The sequence below is a fragment of the Oxyura jamaicensis genome, chromosome 3, assembly GCF_011077185.1.
Source record: "Oxyura jamaicensis isolate SHBP4307 breed ruddy duck chromosome 3, BPBGC_Ojam_1.0, whole genome shotgun sequence".
In the NCBI taxonomy this organism is placed as follows: Eukaryota; Metazoa; Chordata; class Aves; order Anseriformes; family Anatidae; genus Oxyura; species Oxyura jamaicensis.
The window spans coordinates 37,575,903-37,602,491 of record NC_048895.1 but is presented as its reverse complement, the minus strand read 5'-3'; the positions used below and the strand labels follow the sequence as shown (position 1 = coordinate 37,602,491).

General features: G+C 40.8%; 1 protein-coding gene and 1 long non-coding RNA gene across 6 annotated transcripts; one reads left to right on the top strand and one right to left on the bottom strand.

The window, feature by feature from the left end:
• Window positions 1-860: 860 nt before the first annotated feature.
• Window positions 861-12,816, top strand: LOC118163789. Its single transcript, XR_004749187.1, has 4 exons — window positions 861-963; window positions 1,437-1,667; window positions 10,171-10,339; window positions 12,246-12,816. It is a non-coding gene; the product is annotated as an uncharacterized LOC118163789 (long non-coding RNA).
• LOC118163787 (ligand-dependent nuclear receptor-interacting factor 1-like) lies at window positions 12,650-25,101 on the bottom strand. 5 transcript variants are annotated; one of them, XM_035320762.1, is made up of 4 exons: window positions 24,641-25,099; window positions 18,954-19,959; window positions 18,740-18,857; window positions 17,618-17,995 (listed from the first exon to the last, which is right to left on the bottom strand). In XM_035320762.1, exons 2-4 carry the CDS (start codon window positions 19,781-19,783, stop codon window positions 17,780-17,782), a joined length of 1,164 nt encoding a protein of 387 aa, XP_035176653.1. In that variant the 5' UTR covers window positions 19,784-19,959; window positions 24,641-25,099; the 3' UTR covers window positions 17,618-17,779. The 5 variants fall into 5 exon arrangements, with proteins under 5 accessions (XP_035176654.1, XP_035176653.1, XP_035176650.1 ...); XM_035320763.1 differs by lacking the exon at window positions 17,618-17,995 and adding an exon at window positions 12,650-13,401 and having other exon boundaries at window positions 18,740-19,959; window positions 24,641-25,101; XM_035320759.1 differs by having other exon boundaries at window positions 18,740-19,959.
• Window positions 25,102-26,589: the final 1,488 nt, after the last annotated feature.

Below are 26,589 nucleotides of genomic sequence, written 5' to 3'. Positions count from 1 at the left end.
CTAACCATTTAAATGTGAGTGATACAGCACTGGAGGGACGAGGATTTATTTATTTAAGCAGCCTAACTGAATGGGAAGAGAAAATGCAGCATGATGTTCTAGGGAAAGAAATGTGGGTTGGCACAAGGAAGGCTTATTTGTCGCACTGTGAACGTCTGAAGGTTTACAGTATTATGCATAGTTATCTTAAATATGTGCTTTTGTGAGGGTTGTCTGTAAGTGACAATAAAATATTCAGGTCAAGAGGGGTTTGGAAAGCCCGCATGCGCTAGGGCACAGCCAGCCAGTTTAACAGTCCTGAATATTTGCGTGCCCCCTCAGCATCATTAGTTACAGATGGGGAATCTTTTGCCTCCCTCTTCCCTTCTGCAGCTCTGAACCTGCCTATTTCTCTTCCTGTGACACAGAAGCAAACCCACACTCTGCCTCTCATAAGCCTGAAGCAGTTGTGTGGCAGCAACTCACTTTCTCTCCAAATTCATGAGTCTTTATGCCAAGCTAGTTGGAGTATTCTTCTGGCTTAGGAGATGCTTAGTCCTGTATCTCAGATTTATGGTCCAAACTCATCTGTTAATGAGGCTCAGGTCATGAACTGAGCCCTTCTCAAAATGCTGAGATAAGTTTAAAAGTCACAAGTGGTATTACTGAGTTGATTGGCTAGTGGTTATATGGACTCTGGGTTCTTTCCCTTTGTCTCCTGATCTTTTTAACCTTTATATTGAACCTAGGTCATATCTCTATGGCTTTTTGGTGTGGCCCCAAGGCTTAGAAATGAGCTCGGTTACTTCTAAGTGAGAGACCACACAGCTGTTTTGTATCAGAGCTTGGGACTGAAAGCTTCAAATGTCTCTTCTGTGAAAGAAACTTCAGCTAAACTCATTTCATCTGTTCTCTCTTTCTTACCTTTACCTGTCCCGAGGTGGAGTCCAGCTCATTTCTCTCCTGGTTTATTGTTGTCATAAGGTTAAAATGCTGTTGTCTGTGCTGCATGTAATGTATGTGCAGCACCCTAGAGATGGCAAAATTCAGGCAGTATTTTGATGGAGTAGTTTCTTTATGCTAGCCTTTGATTTCAAGGGTACCATTAAGCATGCTTTTCTTAATTGTTGTATCCTCCACTGAAAGATTTTGAAACCTTTCTCAGCATTAACTTGTTAAGTTCTCAACCATGTTAAGAGAATCGAGCAGGCTGAGTTACAGTGAGGTATCCTCTGTCCTTAAGTCATTCCACATGGCAAATACTTCTGTTTTAGTATTTTGAATTTGAGACCTTCTCAGTGACTTTCTTCAAGAATTGCTCAAAATTAAGATTTTTAACTAGATGTAAAATAAAGCAGTGACTTATTTTAAGGAAAGCTGGCATAGGCTGGCAAGCTGTTGGTTAAGGTCCCTTGCAAGTACCTCTCTGATTTTCTGTTTCCTGTGTTCTCCTGCAGGGGCTGAGCTCAAAGTCTAGGGTGATGCTACCAAGGCAAAAACATCATTGGATCCTCCTTTCCTACTATATGCCCTCTCCTTATCATTGCTGAGAAGGAATTCATTATGTTTTCCATGTACAGAAGAAACAGAAATTATCTTCTTGCTAACCGATTTTCTTGGTCCTCCCTCTCTTTGGAAAAGCGAAGAAGTGCTCTTTTGCATGGACAAGACCCTGGTTTTCCTTTGAGGTAAGGCACTTTAGTTAGTGGATTTTCCTTTGTAAGAGATCGTCGTAAACTTCTGTAGTCACTGCTGCTTTGTAGCTTGCAACAAAGGAGCACGCTGAATAGCACTGCTTGGTGGTTCTTGATAACAAGGCCTTACTGTGGGCCAGGGCCTGGTTAATGAGTGCTGTTGCTGAAGCATGGGCTTTTTTAGGAGGTTGTGCGTATTTGCTCGTCACAAGGGTACTTCACATGCATAACAGCAGCAGTTGATGGAAAAGTGTGATAAAAGGGGAAACGCTCCACGTTTTGCTCTGATTAGAATTTACTGAGCATCTGTTTGAATTAATCTGATTGTAGGCTGGAATTCTGGGAACATGATTTCCCTGTTCTGGTGATGTGTCTTCTTTTTGACTTGGGAGCATGTTTGCATTCTGTCATGCTGGTTTTAGCAGTGCTACTACTATGAGTACAGATCTCGGTGCTTGTGCCTTGGTGAGAGAGAGCAGAGTGCTGTGTTCTGCAAAAGTGGATTTCAAAGTTGTGCTTTGTCCATATAAGATGGTAATCTTGTTTGAAGATATTTTCCTTGCATACAATGTTTTAAAGCATTTTCTCCAGTATGGCTGAGCTGTTTCCTGACGGGATGTCAGTGGCTTTGCATCCAGCCTATGCCTGGCCTCCCTGCTGAGACTGCCAAGAATGTGTCAGATGGTGCCAAAAGTAGCTATTGGGGTTTGGTTTGTGGATGCTGGAAACTGGTTACTATTTTAACCTTCAGAAAGGGTGTTATAACTGACAGAGAGCAGAGGATTTTAAAAATATCTTTAGCATGTCCCTGTGAAGCTGGCAGCTTTCTTGTTGTTCGTCTGGAATGCCTAACATGAGGGTAAGAGAGCCCAGCTCTCTTTTGGGGTGGCAGAGAGCATGCCTCGCTGGGAGAGCAGTGCACAGCGTCTCCAAGAGTGGCCATGACCTTTGGAGACCTCCCTTTTCAGGTGTGTGTTAACAAGGTCAGATCCCTGCACTTAACAAGCTCTGCACTTAACGAGAATCTGGACTCTTTTAAGATGACCACACGAGGTACTTGGAAATTGTGGATCTCTGGATTTGAAACATCTAAGGTTTAGGTCCAAACCCCAAAACGATGGGGGGGGGGGGGGGAAATAATGTTATAAAGGAAAGAATGAGTTCCTGCTTTACAAATTCAACCCTGTCACTTTGTCCTAGAGGTACTTTTTAAGGAAATTTTGTAAGATGTTAGGAAAAATGCCCAAAATACTGGTTGGAAGAGAGAGGGAACTTGCTTTACAATTTAAGAAAGGGGACCCCTAGGTTACTATTCCCAGTGTCCCTACTGGCTTGTGTCATCTTAAACAAGTCCTGGAAGTGTGGCCAAGCCCCTGGGCTGTATCATCTACTTAGCTGCACAACAGATGTATTGTGGAGCTCAGCTAATGTGCATGTGCCATGAACAAAATTCAACAGAAATGCCAAGAATTTATTGAATGTGAAAATGCTGACAGTGGTTTGGACTGATAGGGGATTGCTGAGAATCACAGCACAAATGTATGCGTTAGCAGATATTCAGACCTGTCTATGTGAGGAATGTAACTGAAAATGACTAAATCCAGAGCCCAGTCTTCTCAGGATCAGCGTACAGTCAGTGGCCAGACAGAGAAAAGCTCTTGCAGAGGGTCCGTGCAGTGTGTGTGCTCTGAACTGTCTTCTGCAGGAGTCCTTCCCTTTCCACTGGCCATGCTGAGCATTTGAGTACCTGCAGCAGGTACTGTGAATACTCTGAAGAGCTCAGCCTCTTAGGAGAGGGCTTGAATTCTGCCATGATTGTTTTCAGCAGAATTTTCTTTGCTTAATAACATGCAGGCTTGCTCATTTCCTTAGTGCTATGATATGAAACTGTCAAAATAGCTTATACCAATGTCACCCAGCCTATTTATGTTGCATCTTTGAACTGAGAAGTTTTTGAAACTCAGTTATACTGAGTGTGACCGTACCTTAGACAAAAAAGACAGCCTTGTGCCACTTTCTGTCTATGGGAAACGGACTTGAAATGAAGCACTGAGGAATAGTATGGGTAAGATACAGGCAGGATGGGGGATGCTTAATAGAGGGCAGACCTGTGAACCCCAAAGTGCAAAACAGCTGGTTGCTCAATCCGTAGGCTTTAGTTTGTGTGACTAACACACAGGTAGTAGATAAGCCAGTTCTTCCTGACCTCTGCAGTAGTGTGGCTGCAGTGGGCAATCTTTACAAAGGGATGAATTGTTCTTAAACCACAGATGGAATATGTTGCGCACAGGGGGCTCTTAACTATGTAAAACACGTGCCAGTGTCTTGCCTTTTGCCATCTTAAGCAGACCTAGCTGCTTTGGAAAGCAGAAAGCTTTCAGCACCTATTCACATATTTGCTTTCAGGTTGCCTATCCTCTTTCAAACAGTTTATTGAAGAGCACCACAATGCTAGTTTCACACTGTAGCGGACAAGAGCTGAAGGCAGGACTAAATCTACAGGTGCTGCTGTCGGTGACTGTAGCCATACAGGGGATGCCAGTGAGAGAGCATGGTCTTTGCCCAGATGCCCCTGTGGTTGTAAAGTGAGACTCCCAGCATTATCCTGCTCAGGAAATCAAGAGGATTGTTCCATGTTTTAAATGATAGCTGAAGTAAAGCAGAGCTGAGAACTGGTGAAAATGGCATTGACATGAGGGCTGCTCACTACTAGGTTCCTGATATGGATCTTGCTTATTGTCAATAACTTTAATCAATTTGTCTCTGAAGGCTACTGGAACAAATATATAGGATAGTGCCACTTGGGTTTCTAATGTGCAGTTGCCCCTGAGTAGCATAATTTTTGATAAAGGGTGCAAGTATCAAGTGTAAATTTTCCTTGGTTTTAAAGAGGATTTCTCAAATGTAAGGTTGAACTGCACTTAGAAAGTAGTGGTCCTTCACAGGAGACAAGCTTATCCTAAATTGCAAAAGGGGACCACAGGAGTTTCCTGTTAGTGGTTGTAGACAAAGTTAACATTACAACCAGAGTCTTCTTGTGAATGTAAATCCTCTCCCCTGAAGTGCACACCTGGCTCTTTACACCATTGTGATGGATGTTTTGTGCTGCTACCCAGAAGACTTGCAGTTCACTAGCCACAGTTGTGTTCATCTTTAAATCTGACTCTGCTTGCAGGCCGTGATTTCCTTCAAACCGAACAGCTCTGAGGAGGCTGTGATCAGTCTATAGAAGGACACATTGAACGATTAGAAAGAAAAAGCTAGAGTTTTCTCCTTATTCTTCTTCTGGTTCAATATACCCTTACACATTTCATCAGGTGCTTTTCTAAATTATAACCTTTGCTCCTGCAAATACCTTTACCTTTTCCTCTGGTTCTTCATGTACTGGCTTACTTATATTTGTGTGAGCAGTATCATGCTATGTTGAATAATAAATTACTGAAATACATATAGAAGTGTATTTACATATTTCACTAAGAGCTCATTGGAAATTTAGTTAGCTTTGTAACAGCTGAGGCGTTTGTTTGTATGATCGTTTTAGTGCAGACAAGTTAGTCAGACTTGTTCCTTATGTAGCATTAGCTCCATGCAACTGTTAACTGATATAGCTGAAAATAGCTGAAAAGAAATGTTTATTAACATAAGAACTTTCCTTGCCTTTGAAATTTCAGTGTCTTCTGTGAACTGAGTTAAATGAAAAAAATAATCCTGGTCTTGTAGTTTCTTTAATGTAAGATGAGATGTAGTATCACATCAGATACTGCAGTGTGTGTATGCGTACTCACAAATATACGTATATTTGTTAGTACATAATTCTACATAGAGGCATATATATATATGTTATTCTTTTTCTCTGAAGGTTTGTAGTCATATATGCACTGTGGATTAAATAAGTTGCTATGGATGTAAATGATACAAAATGATTAAGTAGCCCAGCTGTCTGTGGTCAAATACAGCATTTCACCAAATGCTTCTCCAAAATAAAAATTCTTCCAAGTAGTGATTTATAATTTAGACCTGTAAAAAGGTTTCCTGGATAGTATTTGTTTCCCATGTGTAATGTGGTTTGCAATCTGCTTTCAGATCCAGCTCTCTGCATTTGTCTCTGAAATGGGTTTGGTGATGGATGGTGGCAAGCCGCCTAAAGATGACGAGATATTTTGCCTCTCTAACATATGTCTCCGGAGTGGTGAGTTAGTGTCTAGCATCATCTTAATGTCACAAAGTAAAGGAAATGGGGTGAGAGTCACTAATGAAAAATGACTTGAGCCGGACTCACAGAAGAGCTGGTGAGCCAGCTGCCCGGTCTGGATCTTCTTCTTCCATAAAGCCTTAAGTCTCTTCTCCGAGAAGGTCTTGATCAAGCAGAACAACTTTTGAGATTTTTTTCCTGAATAGGAGCATAATCAAAACTTGTTGAAAGCTTAAATGAAAACAGGCGCGTGTTGAAAAAATCAAATGGCAGGGCGGGTCTAGGTGAGGCAGAGTGGTGGTGGGGCCGTGGTCTGGGACGTAGAAGGTCCTGGAGCCAAAGTCAGCCCAGCTGAATGAAAGCAGAAGGCTTTAATCCTTTATTATTTTTGGTGACCTGAGCTTCAGTGCCCTGTGCATAGCCAAGTCCCACTCATTAGGATACAGATAGGTGAAACCTTCTCTCTCGTGCCAGTACAGCCTCCAATGCAGTACATTTTGGTGACTGCTGGTGAAATTATTCTTGCCATTAAGCCCTGTGGAACTGGCACCTTGCCACTTTTGTGTGGTTCTTTTTTTTTTCCCCTGAACTGAAATTACTGCTAACTAGCCTGGGTCACCCCCAGCCCACTGTCTGAGCTGCCTGGAGCGTGCTGGCACCACGCAGCAATGATTACCATAAACTGCTTCTACCAATGGAGAACTACTCCAGGAAGGGTTTGCCTTGTGTCAAGGCCCAGCAACGGAACTCTGCGTGTCTTCAGAGCATCCTTCTCACCTGGTGGGGACTTCAACCTAACTTTGGGAAAAAGGTGCCAAATTCTTTGTTATTATTTTGCTAATCCCTGCACAAAGTACTTTTTTTTTTTTTTTTCCTAATTTGGAATACATTTGATATCTTGAAGAAGTAGATACTATTACATTCTGTGCTTAGAATTGGGGATATCCTATGAATATCCTGTATAGAAAACTGATTTTGATAAGGCTATTTCTCCATTAAGAAATAGAATTGCACGTGGTGACTTGTACTTTTAATTCGTGAACTAGGATAGTTTTTATCAGATTGTTTTCATTAATTAATAAATTAATGGAGACTGAAATGTGTTCAGATGCTCGGTAAAGATGCAAGAGACAAATTCACCAAGTTACAGGCTTACAGCGTGGTGCTTTTTGTGTTTCCACCCGATGTTTCAATTACATCCTTGTAGGTCAGACCATCTTTCATCCTGATGTGAGAACCAATGTGCGAACCGCAATCCCTGGCAGTGCTGCTGGCTGCCTGGGGTCAGCTCCACACAGATGGCAGGCTCATGTCTCTCTTCCCTTTTTCCTGCCGAGGTGTTGCTGCTGGCAGCAGCCACAGCGTTTGTGCAGCTAGGCTGGAGGGTCAGTCCACCGCCCATACTCTGTGTACGGTGGTGGCCAGCATGCCTGCCATTTGAAGTGCAATGGTTTCCTGAGCTAGGGACAGATCCACTTCCTTCTATGAATCTGTTCAGTAGCCTTTCGAATGGATGTTGGTATCAACCTAAGCATCTGCAACAACATGCTAGCAAGGATTTCTACAGCTTAGCTATACATGGTGTGAGGAACCACTTCCCTTTGTTTATTCTGAACCTTTTGGCTGTTAGTAGTTCAATGATGCTCCTCCATTCCTCCTCTGAGGAATGATCCTCAATGATGATCCTTCAGTCCTCCACTGAAGGAAAAAACAATCATCCCCTCATCATCTAGTCTGACATAGCACTCGTCTTTCTAAATGCTCCTGCAATGGGAAAACAAAACATTGATTCTAGCTTTAGGCAATGCAAATTACCTATCTCGGATGAGCAAATTAAGCAGCACGAAGCAGGCTGGCTGCCTTTTCACAGCATATCCCTGATATTCTGCAGCTTTCAGATAAGACAGTTGATTTAGGTATCTGGTGTAGTCTCTGCTTTCTAAATTGAGTGGGGGAAAAGATTTATATCTAGTCTTTGGACTTCAGGGTTGTGTGTGTGTGTGTGTATATATATATATATATATATATATAAGTGAGGGTGGGTGGTGTGGATATGTCCATAACATTAGCAGCTCTGACTCAGACACGCAAGGAGCACATCTGCAGAAGGAGAAGGTGTAGTTTTTCATATAAACTGTTTTCTCACTATAACCACACTGTGACAGACTGGAATGAAAACTCCAAAAACTTCAGTCAGCCTCTGGCTCTGTGCAGAAAGTCTTGCACCGTCAAACCTCCAGGGAACGTTTGATTGTTTGGCTCAAAGGCAGAAGACCATGCAGAGACTGGGAGTTTATTCACTGTGGTCATTGCACCTCCAAAAAGATACGAAAAAATGTGAATGTGCTCCAGACTGATCTGGGCTCCAAGCATGCAACAAGTCATTTATTTTTTATTTTTTATTTTTTTACGCTAGCTGACAGTAGAAGTTAGGGCTGTAAAAGGTTTGCCTAACAGAGGATTATATGAAACTCTGAGACATAGCTCCAAGCAATTTTTGCTCAATAAGCGTGTCAGCTGCAAGTTGAAACAATCCAAGATGAGTGTGCTGCAGCCTAATGTTCAGACAGGGTTTCTTTAGGATAATTGCCCAGTGGGGTTGTTGTCCCTTTGCAGAGCACGCTGGAAGGTCCAACTAGCAATGTAAGCATCTTCCTGCACCATTTCTGAGCACCTCTAGCAAGGTAATGAAAAACTTTAACTTTCCCTGGCTTCATTTCTGTTTTAAAGGGAAGTCAGCAATCTACAGGACCTGATTCTTTTGTTAAAGGGTAATGTTCTTACCACAGAGCAGCTGGACTGCTAATTAATCAAAAAGTCCAAAAATAATATAGCGGAATATCCACTGTCAGAGAATTATGTAATTTGATAATGGTTTTAATGGGTTTATTGTTGCATTTTCTTGTAGTTTGTTGTTGCTGAGCTCTGGAGAGCCCTCTTGTGCTGGGTGCTGTACACACGCTGTTCAAAAGGAGGATCTTGCCATGCATGAGTAGCCAGCCCGAGCAGGGGAATCCTCGGCAAGGATTTGGGTGTGTAAGGGGGCAAAAGAGATGTCTTTGGGCAGTATGAGGGAAGAGTGCAGACAGCTGAAGCTCAGCCACTCTGTAGGCACTGCACCTGAAGAGAGGCCAGAAAGAGGTTATTGGCACTCATTTATGCTAGGGGAGTTTGTGTAAATTGAAAACACAGCTTAATTTTTGTCAGTGTGATTCACTGCACGACTTGTGGTCTGGTATCTACTGTCTTTCTCCTTCCTGGTGTGAAAACTGGTGCCTTAGGCAGAGCTTCCAGACAAAGAGGTTAGGTTTAAAGTTTGCTGATGTGATAAATTTTATTTGGCAGATTCCAGGATTTAGAGACTGAAATTTCTTGTACTCGGTGAACTTCTGCAGCATCTCCAAAGCAGAGTCCTGAGGTCACCCCATCTCCCACAGATGTCAGCCTGCAGCAGTCCCTGTGAGGCTTGCCACTGAGCCAGGGAGTCTGAGAGCCCCCAGCCTTTGGTGACACTGACACCTGGCTTTGCTGCTGGTATTCGGGTAGAGGCAGTTTAGTGGGCAGCTTCCTGCTGAGTGGAGGGTTGGGAAGAATAAAGATTTCATCTAATTCAAACTGAAACTCAATTTTGAAAAAAGGTGATGATTCCTGTTAGCAGCAACCCTCTTTCCTGGCTGTCCTCTGTTCTAACTTGGACCTTCTCATCTAAATCCGGGATGTCTGTGCTTCTTGACTTCTGGTAGTTTCATTAAACAAGGAAGATATGTAAAGACAGTTGATTATAATGATTAATGTTAATGGGAAGTGCAGAAGGGAATTATTTGCATTCAAGCTATTAATTTGTCTCCTAACACTGTTTCTCTCTAAATCACTGGGAAAGTCAGACTAGATTTTAATAGGTGGTGTTATATAGTTCCAGAAACAAATAATCTGACTACTGTGGTTGGAAGGGAATTCACACTATCAAAGCCTAGATAATGTTTTAGGCCAGTAAAATTTATGTGGCGGTGGCATAGATTTGTACTATGTGTGGGCCAGAAGGAAAGTTTAGATCTTACAGTCTAACATCAGGTGTAATGTAAGCCATAGATTTTCACTTGATTTCTTCTTGTTTTAGCCTCGTTTTATGTGACAGCAAATTCTATTATATTATCAGGTAGCTCCTCAGGTCTGTCTTCATTTTTACCCCATTAGCACAAATCTGAGAACAAAAAACAATGATAAATCGGTATCAATAACATTTGTTATGAAGTTTTTAACTGCCTGGATGCTTCTAATTTTCACTCTGGGCTTTTGTACCCAAAGGCTTAGAATCACCATATAGGAAAATTCAGAGGAGACTTGTTTCCCCAGTACCCACCCCGCACTGTGCAGAAGACCCGAAATGGAGTTATATCCTTCTTTCTAGCATGCTGTCTACCATGGCCAATGACAACAGCTTGCTGTGCCAGCACTCCTGATCCCCTCAGCTCAGGTAAGGGTGCTGCTGTCTCATATATGGCTTTGGGGTGGGATATAGAAAGGGTGAGTGAGCGTTCTGCTGGAATTAGGATTCCTTATATCAACAATCTGACCACAAAGGAGAGCAAGGCTTTAAAGTGAGCTCCCTTTGGGCTATGAGTCAAGAAATCTTCCTCAGAACATCTATCTGCATCAGAAACTGACTTCTCCATCTCCCTTTCTATGCACACAAGCCCATGACCAAAACTGTGGCCCTAAGATGTTCCTTGGCTCTTTCAACATGCTCAGCAGCTCAGATAGCAGATCTTAATTCTCCTTGATGTCACATCAGCAGTTCTCAGAGCAGGAGGATCTTGGAAAATGGTGAGGATGGTAGCTCCTGTGGGAGATGACAGAGTTTCCACGCAGCAAGGCTGGAGCAGTGTCCGACTGCTATATTGTCCGACTGCTAAACAGTCGGACTGCTAAACAGTCGGACTGTATAGTGACTGCTATACCCAGGTCAGGTTGTGAGGAAAAGGTGGGGCAGTTAGCTACCGGTTGCATTGTCTGGCTGGCAGACATTGTGCTTGCCTTACTAATCAGATCATGGTGGTCAGGTTTTCATGTTTTAAACCCTAGATGTCACTTTTGATCCATAAGACAAACGGCATCTTGCTGGTTGTATTGAATCCTTCCCATTACGAACATATTTCTATTCGCCTGTTCCTGATATTCTAAGTTTTTGACTGTGTTGTCCCTTCAAATCCTATCCCTGTTTATGTTCTCACAAATTACTGGTCATCTTGTCCTCATCAAGTAATGCAACTGAGATGTCTCAGCACTTCTGCTGATCCATGGCATGCTGTTGTGCTGGAGGCAGGCTGTAGAGATGCAAGCTGTTGTGGCATAAAGCAGCAAAATGTGAGCAAGTTGGCACTCAGAAGTGGTCAACATCAGCAGCAATAACTGGGCACCTAATCAGAGGTGACTGTCTACATGGAAGAACTTACTTCATGTCTCATTTGGAACCGTTGGTAACTCCCTAAATGCGGAGGTCTTGGGAGTGATTCACATGCTTTTAGCCTTGGGGTTACTTGTGACTACATTCACAAACACAAGCCAATAAATTAAAGCAGATATATGACACCTTACTGTGGTATATTACAAATTAATACCAACTTGATTTAAGAAAATCCCAGAGTTAATCTTGATTTTATGCAGTGTAAATGTTTCACTTATTATGTACTTTCTGGGAAACATAAGTTGTTAACATAAATTTAGAAAGCTTCCTTTTTTTTTTCTACCTATTAGTTCCCTGATAATGCAGAAGCAGAGGCTCTGCATTATCAATATACTTGGCAAAATTATTCCCTTGGTTCTCGCCTGTTCAAAGATGGCAAATTTTGGCTTCTCTCTCTTGTAATTCTTTTATTTATAAAGCCTTCCAATGATGTATACAACATCGTATTTGAAAGCCAACAAGATATAGTATAGTAGAAAAGGCTCTTCAACTGGAAGCCTCTGAGAGGCAGAAGAGAGTACAGAAGGGTGAGTGTTGGTCTTTGTCAAATGCAAGCAAAGAAATCCCTGGTGGCGGTCCCTCTGCCACTGCTCTGCCTTATGTGAAAGGTCAAATACTGAGCATAGTACACATAGTACATAAGAAATCAGTGATCTCATGACCTTCCTCTGTCATGTATGTGATTTTTTTTTCATGTTATTTTTTTCCATATTACTCAAACTTTGAACGCTCTTCTTGTCCCAAACTAGCAAACTCCAAGAACTTTTTCTTTACTACAAATTATTTCAAAGTTGTGGTGTCAGGATAATTTGCATAACATTTCAAGCCTCTCCAAAATAAAAAAGAAAAAAAATAAAACCCTCTTCGCAGTCTTAAAACACTTTTTTTTTTTTTTTCCAATTTCTTTTTCTGTCAGTATTTTCAGCTTTACCATCATATGAGTGAAAATTAAGGACTTGTGTCCCCAGGATGCTTGCTGGACCTCCAAGAAAGCCACATGGCTGCATTTGCCATCAGCTCCTATGTATTCTAAAACTGCACCTATGCCTACAGATTTTGATGAAATGCACTACCAGTAGCTAAAATTAATAATCATACTTGATACCAAAAATCAGGTGAACAATGTAGGCATTGCTTTTGTGTTGCATTATAATTTCTGGATCTTCATTTGTATGTGCCATTTATGATACATCGTAATCCCCACTCCCCCATCTCTACCATTCACAGTCTTCCAATATCTGTCACTCTGTAAATAACCTACTTACCATGCTTTCATCGCACAAGCAACCCCTTCACTGTATGTAAACCAACTATTTTTTTATCTTGGATTGTCTAGGTAATGCATACCTGATCATATGCTTAGAAATTGTTCTCACTTTGCATTTAATGCTAAAATACAGTGATTGTCTCTTTTCCTGAATATTCTAGTTACTCTGTCCCCTTTAGAAAGGGGTACTTGCATGTAAAACATGCTTCAAAAAGACTCAGAAGAAAAAAAAAAAAAAAAAAGGGGGGTTAATCCAGTATTGCAACCTCTACATAAAATTAATTTTCATAAAAGGAACACAAAACAGAAAGAAAGAAGAAACAGCTTAGAGGACATAAAGCATCTTTTTATTACTTCAATAACTAACTACAAAGAACATAAAGTCAGCAGAAAATGACAAAACGTAACACTGAATATAATCTGCAAAGAAATGGCAGACTGATTTCTGGGACACGTTTTGATATTATGTTGAGACACTAAAAGCAGATCATTCTCAGAGATCTTGGAAGGAGCAGGAGTTGTTGATTTAAAATCCATCTGACAAAATGTAAGTTTAATGGTACAGACTGAACAAGAGATAATAGATCTAAAAGAAATACTGATTTGTTACTGATAACTAACTTTGCTGCAGATTAAGAACTTGAACAAAAGAGTTATATTAAAATGCTGTCCTCTTGAAATAGACTCTTGCCATCTTCAATAATGTAAAATTCTTTTTTTAGTTCATTGTCTTCTGCCCAAAATGCTTCCTTCCCTCTTGTTTTTTCAAGTCTTCTTAGGATGGGAAGGCAGCCTTGCTGAGGAACTGAAACAAGAAAGAGTAGAACTTTCCTACCTGAAACTGAGTGTTGGATAGCAGTTTTCCTCCTACCCCAGTTTATTTCACGGCTTGTTTCTACATTCTTCCCTACTTCAGGGCATGAAGGAATTATTCTAAATATTCTAGTTACACTGGTGACTGGTATTATCCCTGCTTATAACTTTTGTCTTGCATATGAAGAGAAAATATTTTGCACAGGTGTCCTCTTTGTCAAGTCACACTTGCATGTCAAAAGTTTTTCAAGAAAGACTGGGGATTAATCATACTGTTGTAACCTCTACGTAAACTTAATTTTCATGAGATGAGATAAAGACAGAAATAAGACAGAAATAAATTCTTTAAATTTAAAGAAGATAGGGTCATTTTATTTCTTGAGTAATTCTAACTGCAAGGAACCTAATTTCAAGAATCATCTGAAATATGAACACTGATGGATAATTCAGAGTTATTCCTGTTTCTTCAGGGGCTTAAAACTAAAGATCAGGATTTCTACCTCAAAATTGTTGGGGAAAGTGTTTGTATCATTAATTACAGCAATAATATGGAAAAAAAAATGAAGAAGAATACTAAAAGAAGGACTAAACTAAAAATTATCAAATATGAAAACCTTGTCATTCTTTCTAGGTAGTACATTGTTATTTGTGGCTGGTTTGGCAATTTCAGATGGGTTTGATCTAGACTCCTAACAAAATTATAAAAATGTTGGTAACTAGAAGGAAGAGTGAAAACAGAGTTAGGCCTCACTTTTTAGAAGATGTGATTATTTATGTTGTGTTGGTTTTGGCACGGTGCTGGAAACCTGATGTTTGAGGAATACTTCTAGAATTGAATAATGGAAGAGAAATGTCTATTTTGTTTGTATTATATAGCTTGTATTTGCCAGAAGTGGTGTGTTTGTGGGATAGTTATGGATGGGAACTCAGCTTCACGAAGATGAACTGGGTCCATGGGGCCCATATGTGCAGACTTCTTGCCTGGAGCAAGGTTGCAATGAGGGCTACCCAGGACAGAAGCAAATGCACTGTTGGAAGGTTAGTGGGATAAGGCTCACACTTTACACATTTTATTTCACACTGTACTTTAAAAAGGCATTTGTGTGTGTGTGTGTGAGCAGGAAGCCACTTCTTCATTACCAGATATTTGCTGTCAGTAACGATCTAAATCACCTGACGGGTAGAAGAACCTGTTAATGTGGTAAATGGTATCTGGTTTTCTGTTGTTCTAATAAAATATTCCCTTTTTGCCTGTTAATAGAGAAGAGCAACCCAAATCCTTCAAGACCCTATCTAAAATACACTCCTACATTAGCTAATACAAATAGGACATCTTGTCAAATTTATTACACTGTGTAAAAGAGATACTAGCATAAGAAATAAGCACACAACAATGGAGCAATTTATACCTGCTGGATAAAGTGTCCTAGCACTTTACTCAGTTGAGTTCATGTCGCTTCTAATCTTATTTTGCTTTCAGGAAATGAGAACATGCCAATGAGACCTATCTACATCTGTGCGCAGCTAGTGGCTGTGTAGTGCTTGGATTTTAGTAGACGCATTCATAATAGAGAGCATGTCCTTTTCTTGTACTGTAGTTTCATAAGAAAACCAGAAAATGTTGCAAACAGCATACCAGGTTAAGTGCAAAAGGTTTAAGTCCTAAGATGCTTGGGTCATAGGCCAACAAGCTTATATTGACATTTACAGTGTTAGGCTGTTTAGTAAAATTAAGGCCTGAGCTCCCAGTCATGCGAGTAGTGTTATTGGATTACTGAGTAAAAGATCCATACAGTTCTTATGAACACCACATCGTGCCTTGCTGCATTTTGTCAGGTGATGTCACCAGAGAAATAACCTCTTTTCAGGCTCCTCTAATGGCTACTCAGCCTGTCCACAGGCAATGTACTGTTCACTGAGGAAAAACGGCATTTGTTAAGCAGCTTTCCTGCAGCCTTCCTGCAGGCTACATACCCAGGAATAATACTCAAACCAGTGAATATAATGAAGTTCAGTACCTTTTGAAGTAATTCAGGTAGAAATTAAGGGATTTATTTTGCTAAAGAACAGACAGCTTCCACTTCGTCAAAGCGAGAGTGTGTAACAACCTTAAATTGCCAGGGTTCAATGCAGCAAAAACATCAGCTTCAAGATAATGACACAGATGGGCAGGCCAAGGGGATGCTATAAAACCAGTACCAGTAGTATATCCAGAAAGGCTGAAATGGTCTGTCTGGATTTATGCATTGTGTAGTACCATATGCTATTGTTGCTCTTACAGATTTTCTGTCAGCGTGTTGGTGTTGGATACAGTTAAGGTTCCCCCATTGTTTAAAGAGAATTTAGACTGGGTCTCTTCCTTAGTATGTTACATAAGAATGCCTATTCGAGTGTTAAAGCAAACTTTAAGACATGTCTGTCTCTAAGGACATGTAGCATATTAGTAGCAGTAAGCAATCTGAGGCCATAGCCAGGTAGGAAAGAAACTCACAATAACTGATCAGCAATTGCCTATTTTGCAGCCCAGGCATTCAGACAAAATACGCTAGTGAGTACTACTGATTTAGTGCTCGTGTCACTCTTCTGTATGCAGAGTTGCTAGGGTTAACTTTGTCAAAATGACTGCTATTTAAAGTCGACTTTCTGAAATTACAAGATCACACGTAACAAGCTATAATAGCATTTAATTCAACAAGTAATCTAGAGCAATCTGTATAATGAATTCTGGTTAATGGTCTTCTGTAGACATCAACAGCTCTGAGTACTGGAGGCCTGTTTCTCTGTAGGTATCATGGGACGGTCCTCCCACAGCTCTGGAAGCCTGTCAACTACATCACTTTTTCACTAGGGGAAGAGAACACATTCAGGCTGTAATAACGAAACCGCTCAGCAGAAGAGATTCTGAGAGAATGAATGGTCAATGTGTTTTCAAGATATTATATATTATAGTAAAGGCTGAGATAATCTTAAAAAAGAAAGAAATAAATGAATAGTAGCAGAGTAGAAAACACAACAAGCAGTCCTCTCTAATCACCAATTTGAAGTTTTGTAGTTCAAGAGCAGTGAGAACCATTTTTCATGTCTGCTGCTTTTTATACATTGCTTCTACTGCTATTTCTCATTCTTTAAGGATTTTTAAAGATCGTTTACATTTTTTCTTTCTCTTGATGCTTCCTTTACAACTGGTACATCTGCAGAGACAGTATCCTTTCACCAACCAGAAAGTAAAGTTTTACTTTTTGGAAAATTCATTTGCATCATCTTGAACACACAGGGTTTTTTCAAGTGCTCGTCTCAAAAGAGGATCTGGTAGCATGTGTGGTGTTTGTTAGATTTACACACTGATTGCATAGATTTTTTTTTTCACCTTTTTCTTATTCTGTGCTGTGCTGCATCTCTGGGTTGAATGCACTTTCTCCTTCTTCTGAGTTGAGATTACTCCCATTGCTTTAGTTATTTTTCTTCTCTTTGCCAGAACTTGTTCAAGTGGCAGAGTGTGCTGCTGAACAAAAAGGATCCAATATACATACATTGATTTTACTTCAACTGACGCTGATGACTCTTAACATGACAGTTTTTATTAACTGAATAAAATGATCTAATCTAGGCAAATGTGGACAGCATAACTGAGTTTGAGTTTTTAAGATAAATTCCAAAATTAGTGTCTTTGCTAAACATATAGGTTAATTAAATGTTAGTAAAAACAGATCTGGGCTGGGATCCTGTGATTTGATTAGTTTCATATTTGGGGAAATTTTAAGTTAACATCCCAGCCAGTACAATATATTAGTTTCTGTTGTGGTTACTCTCGTGCCCTGTTGAAAGGGATACAACTGCATCTAAGAGATAAGCAGATTCCGATGTACCGGTATATTTATTTAAGATGTCATGAATTAAACGTGTTATTTCAGAGTATTTATGCAGAATTTATGACGATGCTGTTAAATAGTTAGCAGAAATAATTTTATACATACATAGGAAAAAGACACACTTCATTAGGGCATGGTGCAACCAGAGAAGTGATTTGCAGATTAAGACAGCAGAGACCTCCCATCCCCTGTATGAAGAAGTGTTTTCCCGCTTGAAATCTTAACTATTATGATAAAAGTTACCTTTAGCCAGATCTGCTATTCTTTCCACAGTGTTTAGCTAAAGTTTGCAGAAAATGGCAGAATATAACAAAAGAATGTAATCTGCGAAGACAGAGTGAGGCTCTCAAATGGAAAATGTTTATGACAAGGGCTCAAATGTTTTGAAGAGTGTACTGATGATGTGTAATGATCGCATCAAGGTGATGGATGCTTTATATTTATATATGGACAATTAGGTATCCTATGTATATGGACAAAAGTGTCCTTTGACACTTTTTTCTATTTCTCTGTCCAGGTGGTTACCTTCCATTTATATGTAGAAGCTTTGTCAGAATCCTTTGTAAGTTCACTGGTACTTATCCTTGTGAGATGAACTCTTACATCTTTAAGAATACCAAACTCCTTCCTTAGTTTGTTGTCTTCTTCCTTACGTGCTTCTTTCCAATTTCTTGTTTGCAAGTCTTCTTCAGATGGGAAATCAGTCTTGTTGAGTAACTGAAACAAGAGAGTAGAAGTTTACTACCTGAAAGTGAGTGTTGGGTAGCAGTTTTCCTCCTGCCTGCTTCTTGCAGGTCTCATTTCTACATTCTTTCCTACTTCAGTGCCATGATTAAATTCAGGATTCAGTCAATTCAATTCATTTGTTGCCAGCCAGCCCTTTCTCTCTAATCTTTAATTCCACTGTTGCTTTAAAATGTGATCCTGATGGCACTCATCACCTGTCTTTAGAAACAACACCTTCTTCCTTGGGAAGCACCTTGCCATTATACTAAAGTCAGACTTACTATCCTCTAAATAGCAACTGGCTGTTCCCATAAGTGCAGTGATTTCACCCTGCTCAGATATTAAAAATCTTGATATGTCCCAAGATGGATTTTTTTTTTCTCAGCACTACCTAATTATACTTTCTTTTTAAACTGTCTCAAAGACCTGCAAACCTTATTGTGATTTACTCTACAGTGATTTGTGTCCACTGGAGTTGTGTTTGACTTCTCCAAAAAATTGAAATCACAGTCAGGACATTTGTCTTTCACAGTATTTGTTCTGTTATAAATCTGCTGAATAATGCACTTTGATTGCATTTGAGTGTATCTAAGAGGAGACTAATTTACTGTCCTTACATACACATTCAACTGGTCATCACAGGTTACTTACTAACTGTTGTCCTTCCCCACTCAGAGGACAGCACTGCTTCGGCTGAGACATGCTAGTCGTCCTGTGTGAAAAGAAATGTGTTACCTTTGAAATTTCATCTTGTTGGGTAGCAAGGGTTGGAAGACATTTTAAGTTCTGTTTTGCAACATACTGTCTTGACAGGAGTGTATCTGAAGCTTTGGTAGTTATGTCATGGATAGCTCTGCAAGGAATGAAACAAATTGTGGTCTTCCTAAGCAATATATTTCGTCTCTGTATTTCTATTACTAGTGGCATGCCTTCATGAATCTTTATGTACAGGAGGTAGACTTTCCCATTACGAATCATCACAGCATTTTCCTTAAAGACTGGAATTTTCATTTTCTCATCAGTAGGGCTGATAGATGTAAGTGGTAAAATATTTTTATAATCCTTATACTTGGTATCGGTTAATGATCTTAAAATTCCTGAAACAAAGCTGTTAGATGACTTTACAATAAGAGGATATGATCTTGCTGTCTTGCTGACTAGCTCTTCTCGTGCAAATTGTTTCACTGGGGTTATCTGGGAACTTCTCGCATCTTTAGTTACTTTATCACAACTAGAACAGGGTCTTGCTAAATTTGTGCTGGTTGGTATTAAGGACTTTGGAAAATTGTCCCAAAAGGGTTTGGAAGCCTCTTCCATCTTTATTACTGGCCAAATATAAGTAACAGTTGGTATTTCTGTAGCCTCCCGTACTTCAGGGTCATTTTTAGTTCTGTCTGACATCAGTTGCTGTATCATAGGTGGGAAAGAAGAAAGTGATATTGATAAGACTTTGGCTTCAGGTGGTATCTCTAAATCATACTTTAAAATCTCAGCTTCAGATTCTTCAGTAACCTTAAGATGTTCACAGATTCCTGAAACTGGTGCTTTGTCCTCTCGGTCAGTATGAGTTAGTAAGGGGCATCTTCCCAAAGAGTGCTCTTTAGCTGAAGTTTCATTACTCTGAGTGTTAGAAACCTTTGAGGAGAACTTTTCTCTGTCAGCGGAAGTCATGCCAACATTTTCTAGTGTGTTGAAACTTCTGGTAGAGAAATTTTCTGCATTCTTCATTTGCTGATACTCTAGCACCAGCGGAGATGTAGTACTGGTTCCTGGCATCATAAAAGCATTATGGTTTTGAACACATATTCTGCATAGACAGATGAGTTACCACGTGCAGGTAGTGGTACGCATTAGGAAGGCTTCCCAAGGAAAAAGAATGTAGAAGCAGTTTCAGTAGGTCTCATATATCTTCATTTTTTTTTTCCTGAAGGGCTACATCTATGCAGTCTGACAAACTTAAAATAAAAGTTAATATAAATTAAAATGTGATTATATATTTGTAAATGTACAGAAATAGTGATTTTTTTTCTAGACAGTTGTCATATGAAATGTCATCCTAAAATAAAGTTTAAAAACAAATGTATTTGTGATTTAAGTATTAACTAAAGCACATCTAGCCCCTATGATTATTCTGCAATAATCACTCCTTGTGAGATACTTCCAATACTGAATTAAATTGGCAATGAGTTTCTGCTGGCTTCAGTAAGAGTTAGATTTTACCCCTGTTTTAGTGCAAACAGCTGTTTGACAGGATCTATCTTGAAACCACGTTCAGATGCTTATCAAATACATTTCAACACCATCTAAGCACAGGTTTAAGAGTAAGATTCTAAACAACTGCAAGTACCTGGATGACTACTGTAGAAGGAAACAAGAAATGTAAATTTGTATCATGAGAAAGGCAAAGACCCTCAGGTGGATTAAAAACAAATTAGTTTTGAATTAGCTCATTGTATTTCACTGGTTATGTTCTCTCAGGAATAACCTACTTATCTTAGCACTACAGACTTGATTTTGTAGAAAGTAAACATAAACATTCACATTATTTGCATGTCAATCACACAAACGAGATGCTTCTTATCCTTCCCAATTATCAAAAAAAACATTGAATTCTCCTGTCTGTCACTGAAGAGGTCCTACGACCTAACTGACAAAAAGAAGTGTAATAAAGGCAGTAATTTCACTCTGAAGAGTTCTGCAATCCTTTTAGGGATTGCATAAATTAACCTTTCTGAGTCCTTTTAACTAGTAAAAATGAATAAACTGAAAAATAAAATGAAGTTTCCTCTTCTTCTAGGCTGTGCCTCCTGTATTTATGACGCACAGATCTTGATGTAATCACATAATTCCATGAGTCTAATCAGAAATGATTAGAAATAATTATATTAATTGTCAACAGATTATTTGAATAATTGATTGCACATGAGTGAGAATAGCACTACAAGTAATGAGACACTGTGGCCTTCCTAGAACAACATATGAGTGTGTATTTCTATTTCTGGTGACAGATTTTTCTGCAGAAAAATCCTACAGGTTAGATAAACTTCAGTTAAAGATGAGTAAGCCCCTCTATAAAAGCAGGATGTAAGTCCTATTTTTTCCTTTGTTTCCTCTTTTTTTTTTTTTCATTTCTGGATTTAGGGATTCTATCTGTGTTCAGAATTAAGATGTGATCGAGTTATGACAAGTCTCCCACCCCAGAAAGTTTGATATTGGCCTCTGCATTTGCCTTCTCACTCTTTTCATGGACCCTTAATACTGTTCCATTAAATATTCATCTTCTGGCATGCAACCACAGCCTCAGTGATTCCTGAGTAATAAGAAATTTACTACTTAGGAGATCTTCCCCAATATCCCTAAACAAAAACAATCAAACAAACAAAAATGCTAAGGACATGAATTGCTGACACACAAACATCTTTGGAAACTCAGACACAGCAATTCAACTGGTATCAAAAAGGAAAGAAGAAAAGCTTGTGGTTTTGACACAGGGAAATCCTGGTTAGCCGTGAAACCAGCTGAAAAGAAAAAAGATACTGCTGCAGAAGAAAAAGACTTCTCCATTCTCAAAAGCCATGGCTCTCAACTGATTGATGTAGTGATATGGCTCATTGTCACACTCTTAGATTTTGCTCTCTGGAGTCCTGTGTGTCATTTAAAGACTTTCTAGCTAACAGTCATTGCCAAACAAATCCCACTAAAAGCACAAAAAGCAAACAATGTTTACTTTATAAATCTCACCTGTCATGTCAGCATTGCAGGAAAGCCGAGCCTCAGCTCACAGGCTGTCAAGGAGGCTCAGAGAGGCGTGAGCTGCCCTGTTCTTGCAGGTGCCCAAAAGCTCTGTGACTGTCAGCACTGATAAAGTGGTTCAGCTTTTCTTGCCAGCAGACACAGGCAAGCACTGAACATTGCAGGGAATATATATTTTTGCAGTGTTCATCACTGCAAGAGGTGCCAAGAGCACTTTACAGACTGCAGCTGGAAGAGCAGGGGATGTAATCTAGATCTCTGATGAATCTCCACTGTACTGAAGGTATGACGTGTGGACTGTGGCATAAGTATGGCTCACCAGAGCAATTATTTTGGCCTATAACCTTCTCCTGGTGTGTTCATTCCAGTGAACCATGCAGGAGCAAGAGGCATGTCAAGTAAAAATTTTAACAGCAGCACAGTCCCAGACACCATCTTCCCAGGGAAATTCAGGAGAACTCCAGGATGTGTGTATATATATATATGCGCTGAACTCGAAGTAAGCCGGCTAGTCATAGGAATGTCTGATCTAAGCATGTCTGTATGCACCAATTTTTAAGTCATCTTGGGCACAGTAATCTCCTTTGCCCTTGGAAGATGCTGTATCTTTTGTTTGGCCATAAAATGTGGGCATTGATTCACTATGATGTCCCTCAGAATTAAAAAGCAAAAGTACGGGTACTTGATTATGATGAATCTAAAACCAGACCAATCTAGCAATCCCACACGTGACTGAGGACTGTGTTAATACAAGTATTACGCAAATTAATAATGTATTCAGTCCTAACTCTCTGCTATGCACAGCAATCAGTAGACTCTACTTATCTATCAGTACTGGATGAACAAAGGAGTCTCAGTTCCAGCATTTTATTGACTTAAAATAGTAGCAAATCACACTGATGAAAAATGTATTGTACCTTACAGTTTTGTCAGTGTCCACCTTATTGTACAACAGCGACTGCAGTTGTATAATTTTGTTATTCCTTTAGTTCGAGAGATGACCGTTCACACTGACGAACCCTAGATCCTCAATGCCTTTTAAAAAAAGAGTGACTATATTCACATACTTTAGAATGTCTTTCTTTACACAAACACAAAAAAATGTAAACAAAAATTTCCCTTCTTTCTCCATCTTTAAACCAACTAACTGCAAAGCAGAGCCTCAGACTTAGGAAACAAGCAGCACAGATTCCCTTATTACTTCTAGCTTATTTATACAAATCTTTTTCATCTGAAATGATCTTACAGTGTAAATTTTATGGCTGTGATTCACCACTGCCCTGGCTTCATCAGAGATGAAAACAGCAAGAGTCTTAAGAGTTGATAAGCTTACAAAGATATTAAAACCCTCAAATATTTTATCCTTATTTTTGATTAAAATGCTCATATGAATATTGCAACTACGAATTTATGAAAATGCTTGTGTTCTAATTACATTTTCATTTGCAAAGCTTTGGCTTGGCATCTTAGTTTAGTTATAAAGTCTGATGAAAGTTTCTTATCATAGTTTAGGGAAGATTCCAAGGCTATCCCCAAGAAAATATGGATTTCCTGAAATACAGGCATGACTGCTGCTGCCATGGCATGGCCTATTTTTGCCTGGACTCAGTCTAAAGTCTATGCAAACTGCATTTCAGGTGCTACATCTGAAGCCTCTTAGAACATAGCATCTGCTTAATTATGTACCCTTGTCTGAACAGCAGTTCTATGTGGAAGGGTCACATAGGCCTGTAAAGTCTCCAGGACTTTATGACGTATGTTACAAAATACAGGTACAACGCAGATCACTAGATCTGCAACGTGGTTCAACACACATAATTCCTTCCCAAGAGCTGACCCACACATAGGCTATCAAAAGTGCTGTAATGTTCAGGGAGAGAGCTGTTTCGGGAGTTACTAAAATGGAAAAATGTTTTGGTGTAAGGCCACTGTTTTAAGAGATCTCTGACAGTTTCTCACATTATGGGCAAACTGTTTAGGCAGAGTACTGTTTTCTGAGAAACAAGTGTTAGTTTTCAGGTTAGCAGCCTATAAAGGGAGCACATTTTGCTGCTAGCAATCCCTCTGCCAGGAACTAAGCTTTAATGATGTATGTAAATCATAATGGAAAACATCCAGTGAGTGAAAGCCTAAACTGGCCTTCTGCCCTACCTCAGAAGGCTGTGAGGACTCTCTTTCATGCTTTATGTGTCTCCCACAACCCTGCTGCCCAACTATTTACCCTCTTGCAGCTGGGGTTCCCCTTGCTGGCTCTTTAAGCAAGGCCACAACTCTGGCACAGAAAGTTGTATTAAGCTTTATGGCAGGCGCACGTATGGTGTGAAAACATCAAATATGATTTACTTGCAGCTCAGCGGTGCTTGTGAGTGTTTACAAGAGGTAAATAATCACCTCATCAAATGCACCACCCTGCTGCAGTTCACTGCCTTGCACCAGTCCTGGCATAGAGGGCTAATTACACACTGGGGGGGCTGGGAGAGACAGGGGTCCTTCTAGCACAGTTCCTGACTGTAGCCAGAGGTGGATGCTCTGCCAGAATTAACGAGCAGGGCATGTACATGGTGAGCCTTTCTTCAACATCCCTCACCTCCAACAGACGGAGGCACAGGGCCTTCCTGAGCCACCGGTGATTTCTCTGTGGATTTGCTCCTAGCACCATGCCCTGCTGCCCAACGCCTCCCACATCCACAACAGCTTCTGCCTCACCTCAGTGCCCAGCTGGGTCCCGTGCAGCCATGAAACCTCCTCAAGCCCACGGTTTTGAGGACAAACTCTGAATTCCTGGGACAAACTCTAGCCCTCCAAGTCAAGCTTAGCAGCTGCAGTGGGCCAGGCCGGGCCTGGCCAGGCCGGAGATGGTGTGAGGGTGTGTGGTGTGGTTACCTTTACAGGAGCAGCGCAATGCCAGAGGAGTAACAGTCAACCGCTGTGGAAACTGCCGCCTGTGGAGAACCTTCCAGAGCACCGGTGCTGGAGACCAACTGCTGCTGGGTGCCATGGAGTTTTAATGGCCCCTCCAGCACCAGGGGCTCTCAGCCACAACTGCTGCTGCCCCTGGTCACTCTGTGGGATCCAGGGCAGAGGGCAGAGACATGCAGGCACCACCCCACTTGGCCCAGCCCCAGGACATTGGCCCTTGGTGCAATGCCTGCCCCACCAGCCCAGCTGGCCCTCCTCCTCTGCCCACCTTCTCTCCCTGCTGCACCACAGCATGTGCTATGTGATCTGTACTGCTGCACAAATATTTGTGACCACAGCACCCTGGTACCAGGCTGCATTTGCCCTTCACTGGTCCACAGCACAGGAGGCCCCAGTGTGTGGGACCTTCCCTGGGGCGCACTGGCCTTGCACACCACATCCCTATCCTGCCTGTGTGAGCGTGGCTCCCTTGGCCTCAAGCTACCTTCACAGTAATAACTAGACCATAACCCTGAACCTTGATCCAACAACTTCACGTGGCTAACAACAGCAGGATGTGGCACATCACCTGGGAGCGATATGCTGCAGCATGAATCTGGATGAGAGACAGAGCTAGATTTCTGACTGACTTAATGTGTCTGCAACCCATGTAAGTCTGGAACACAAGTCCTGTGAGGAGTGGCTGAGGGAACTGGGGTTGTTTAGTCTGGAGAAGAGGAGGCTTGTGGAGACCTTATTGCTCTCTACAACTACCTGAAAGGAAGCTGTGGGGAGCTGGGGGTTGGCCTCTTCTCACAGGTGATTAGTGATAGGACTAGAGGGAATGGCCTCAAGTTGTGCCACGGGAGGTTCAGGTTGGAAATTTCTTTTTGGTGGAGAAATGTCTTCTTAGAAAGAGTAGTCAGGCATTGGAACGTGTTGCCCAAGGAGGGGGTGGAGTCACTGTCTCTGAGGGTGTTTAAGAAAAGGTTGGACTCGGTTCTGAGGGACATGGTTTAGTGGGTGACATTGATGGTGGCCACTTTATTGTTCTTGTCCAGTTAGCAGCTCCTCTTAGAAATCTCTGCTCAGAGCAGTCAGACATTCTGTTTTGCTCTAATCAGTGAAATAAAGCTATACATAAAAAGTGTCTGGTGAGATGCATCATGAAGATAACCACATGGTGCTCCATCGTGGAAAGTCTGTCCACCTTCACTGAATTTCTCCAGCAGTCATTAGGTTAAATTCAACTTGATACATTAATTTCCTGGGATGGTTCATTGTCAGCCACAACCTGACAAGGATTTTTACATTTAGTCAGAGAACACGTTTCAGGACTGCCATGTGAGGTGAACACCATCTGCCTCTGGCTGCCCGTAGCTCTAAGTTTGCTGACGTTCAGTATTTGCCCCGTGTTAGTGTTTACGGATACCTCAGAAATCAATGCCACTTCCTTCCAGCCAGGTAATAAAAAATATAGTCCTTGTCTCAGTAAGTTTATGAAGCAGAAACATCAGAGAGAGAATAAGGACCTTTTCTTTCCCCTGTTCCTGGTGACCTACAGAATTTTTCTGATATGATGCCCTGTTGTGATACAGGCAGGAGTAAGGAGCATAAAGAGACATACTGGATCTAGCACACATAACTGCTTTAATGTAGGCAAACCCAAGAATGACGCTGACCTTCAGCATTGTCTCTGAGTGTAACAAGGCATTCAATTTGAGCCACTTTGTGCCTATCAGCAGATCCAGTGAGAGAGAAGGTGGAAAGGAAGGCAAGAGATGAGCTGAAGGACAAGGTAAAGAGCAAAGTGATTCACTGGCAATTTTGCTTTTCTCTCTCACCTCTTTTTTACCAACTTATTTGTGTGAGCTGGAAGACTGTGAAAGTAAAGGAAGAGCACTCTGGCTGACTGTGATGTGCCCACCTACAGT

Excerpts from the sequence above, each read along its gene's own strand:
- LOC118163787 (XM_035320759.1), bottom strand. The coding sequence starts at position 19,783 with ATGATGCCAGGAACCAGTACTACATCTCCGCTGGTGCTAGAGTATCAG. Across the intron at positions 17,996-18,739 it reads AACAAGATGAAATTTCAAAG|TTACTCAACAAGACTGATTT; the intron begins GTAACACATTTC and ends CTCTTGTTTCAG.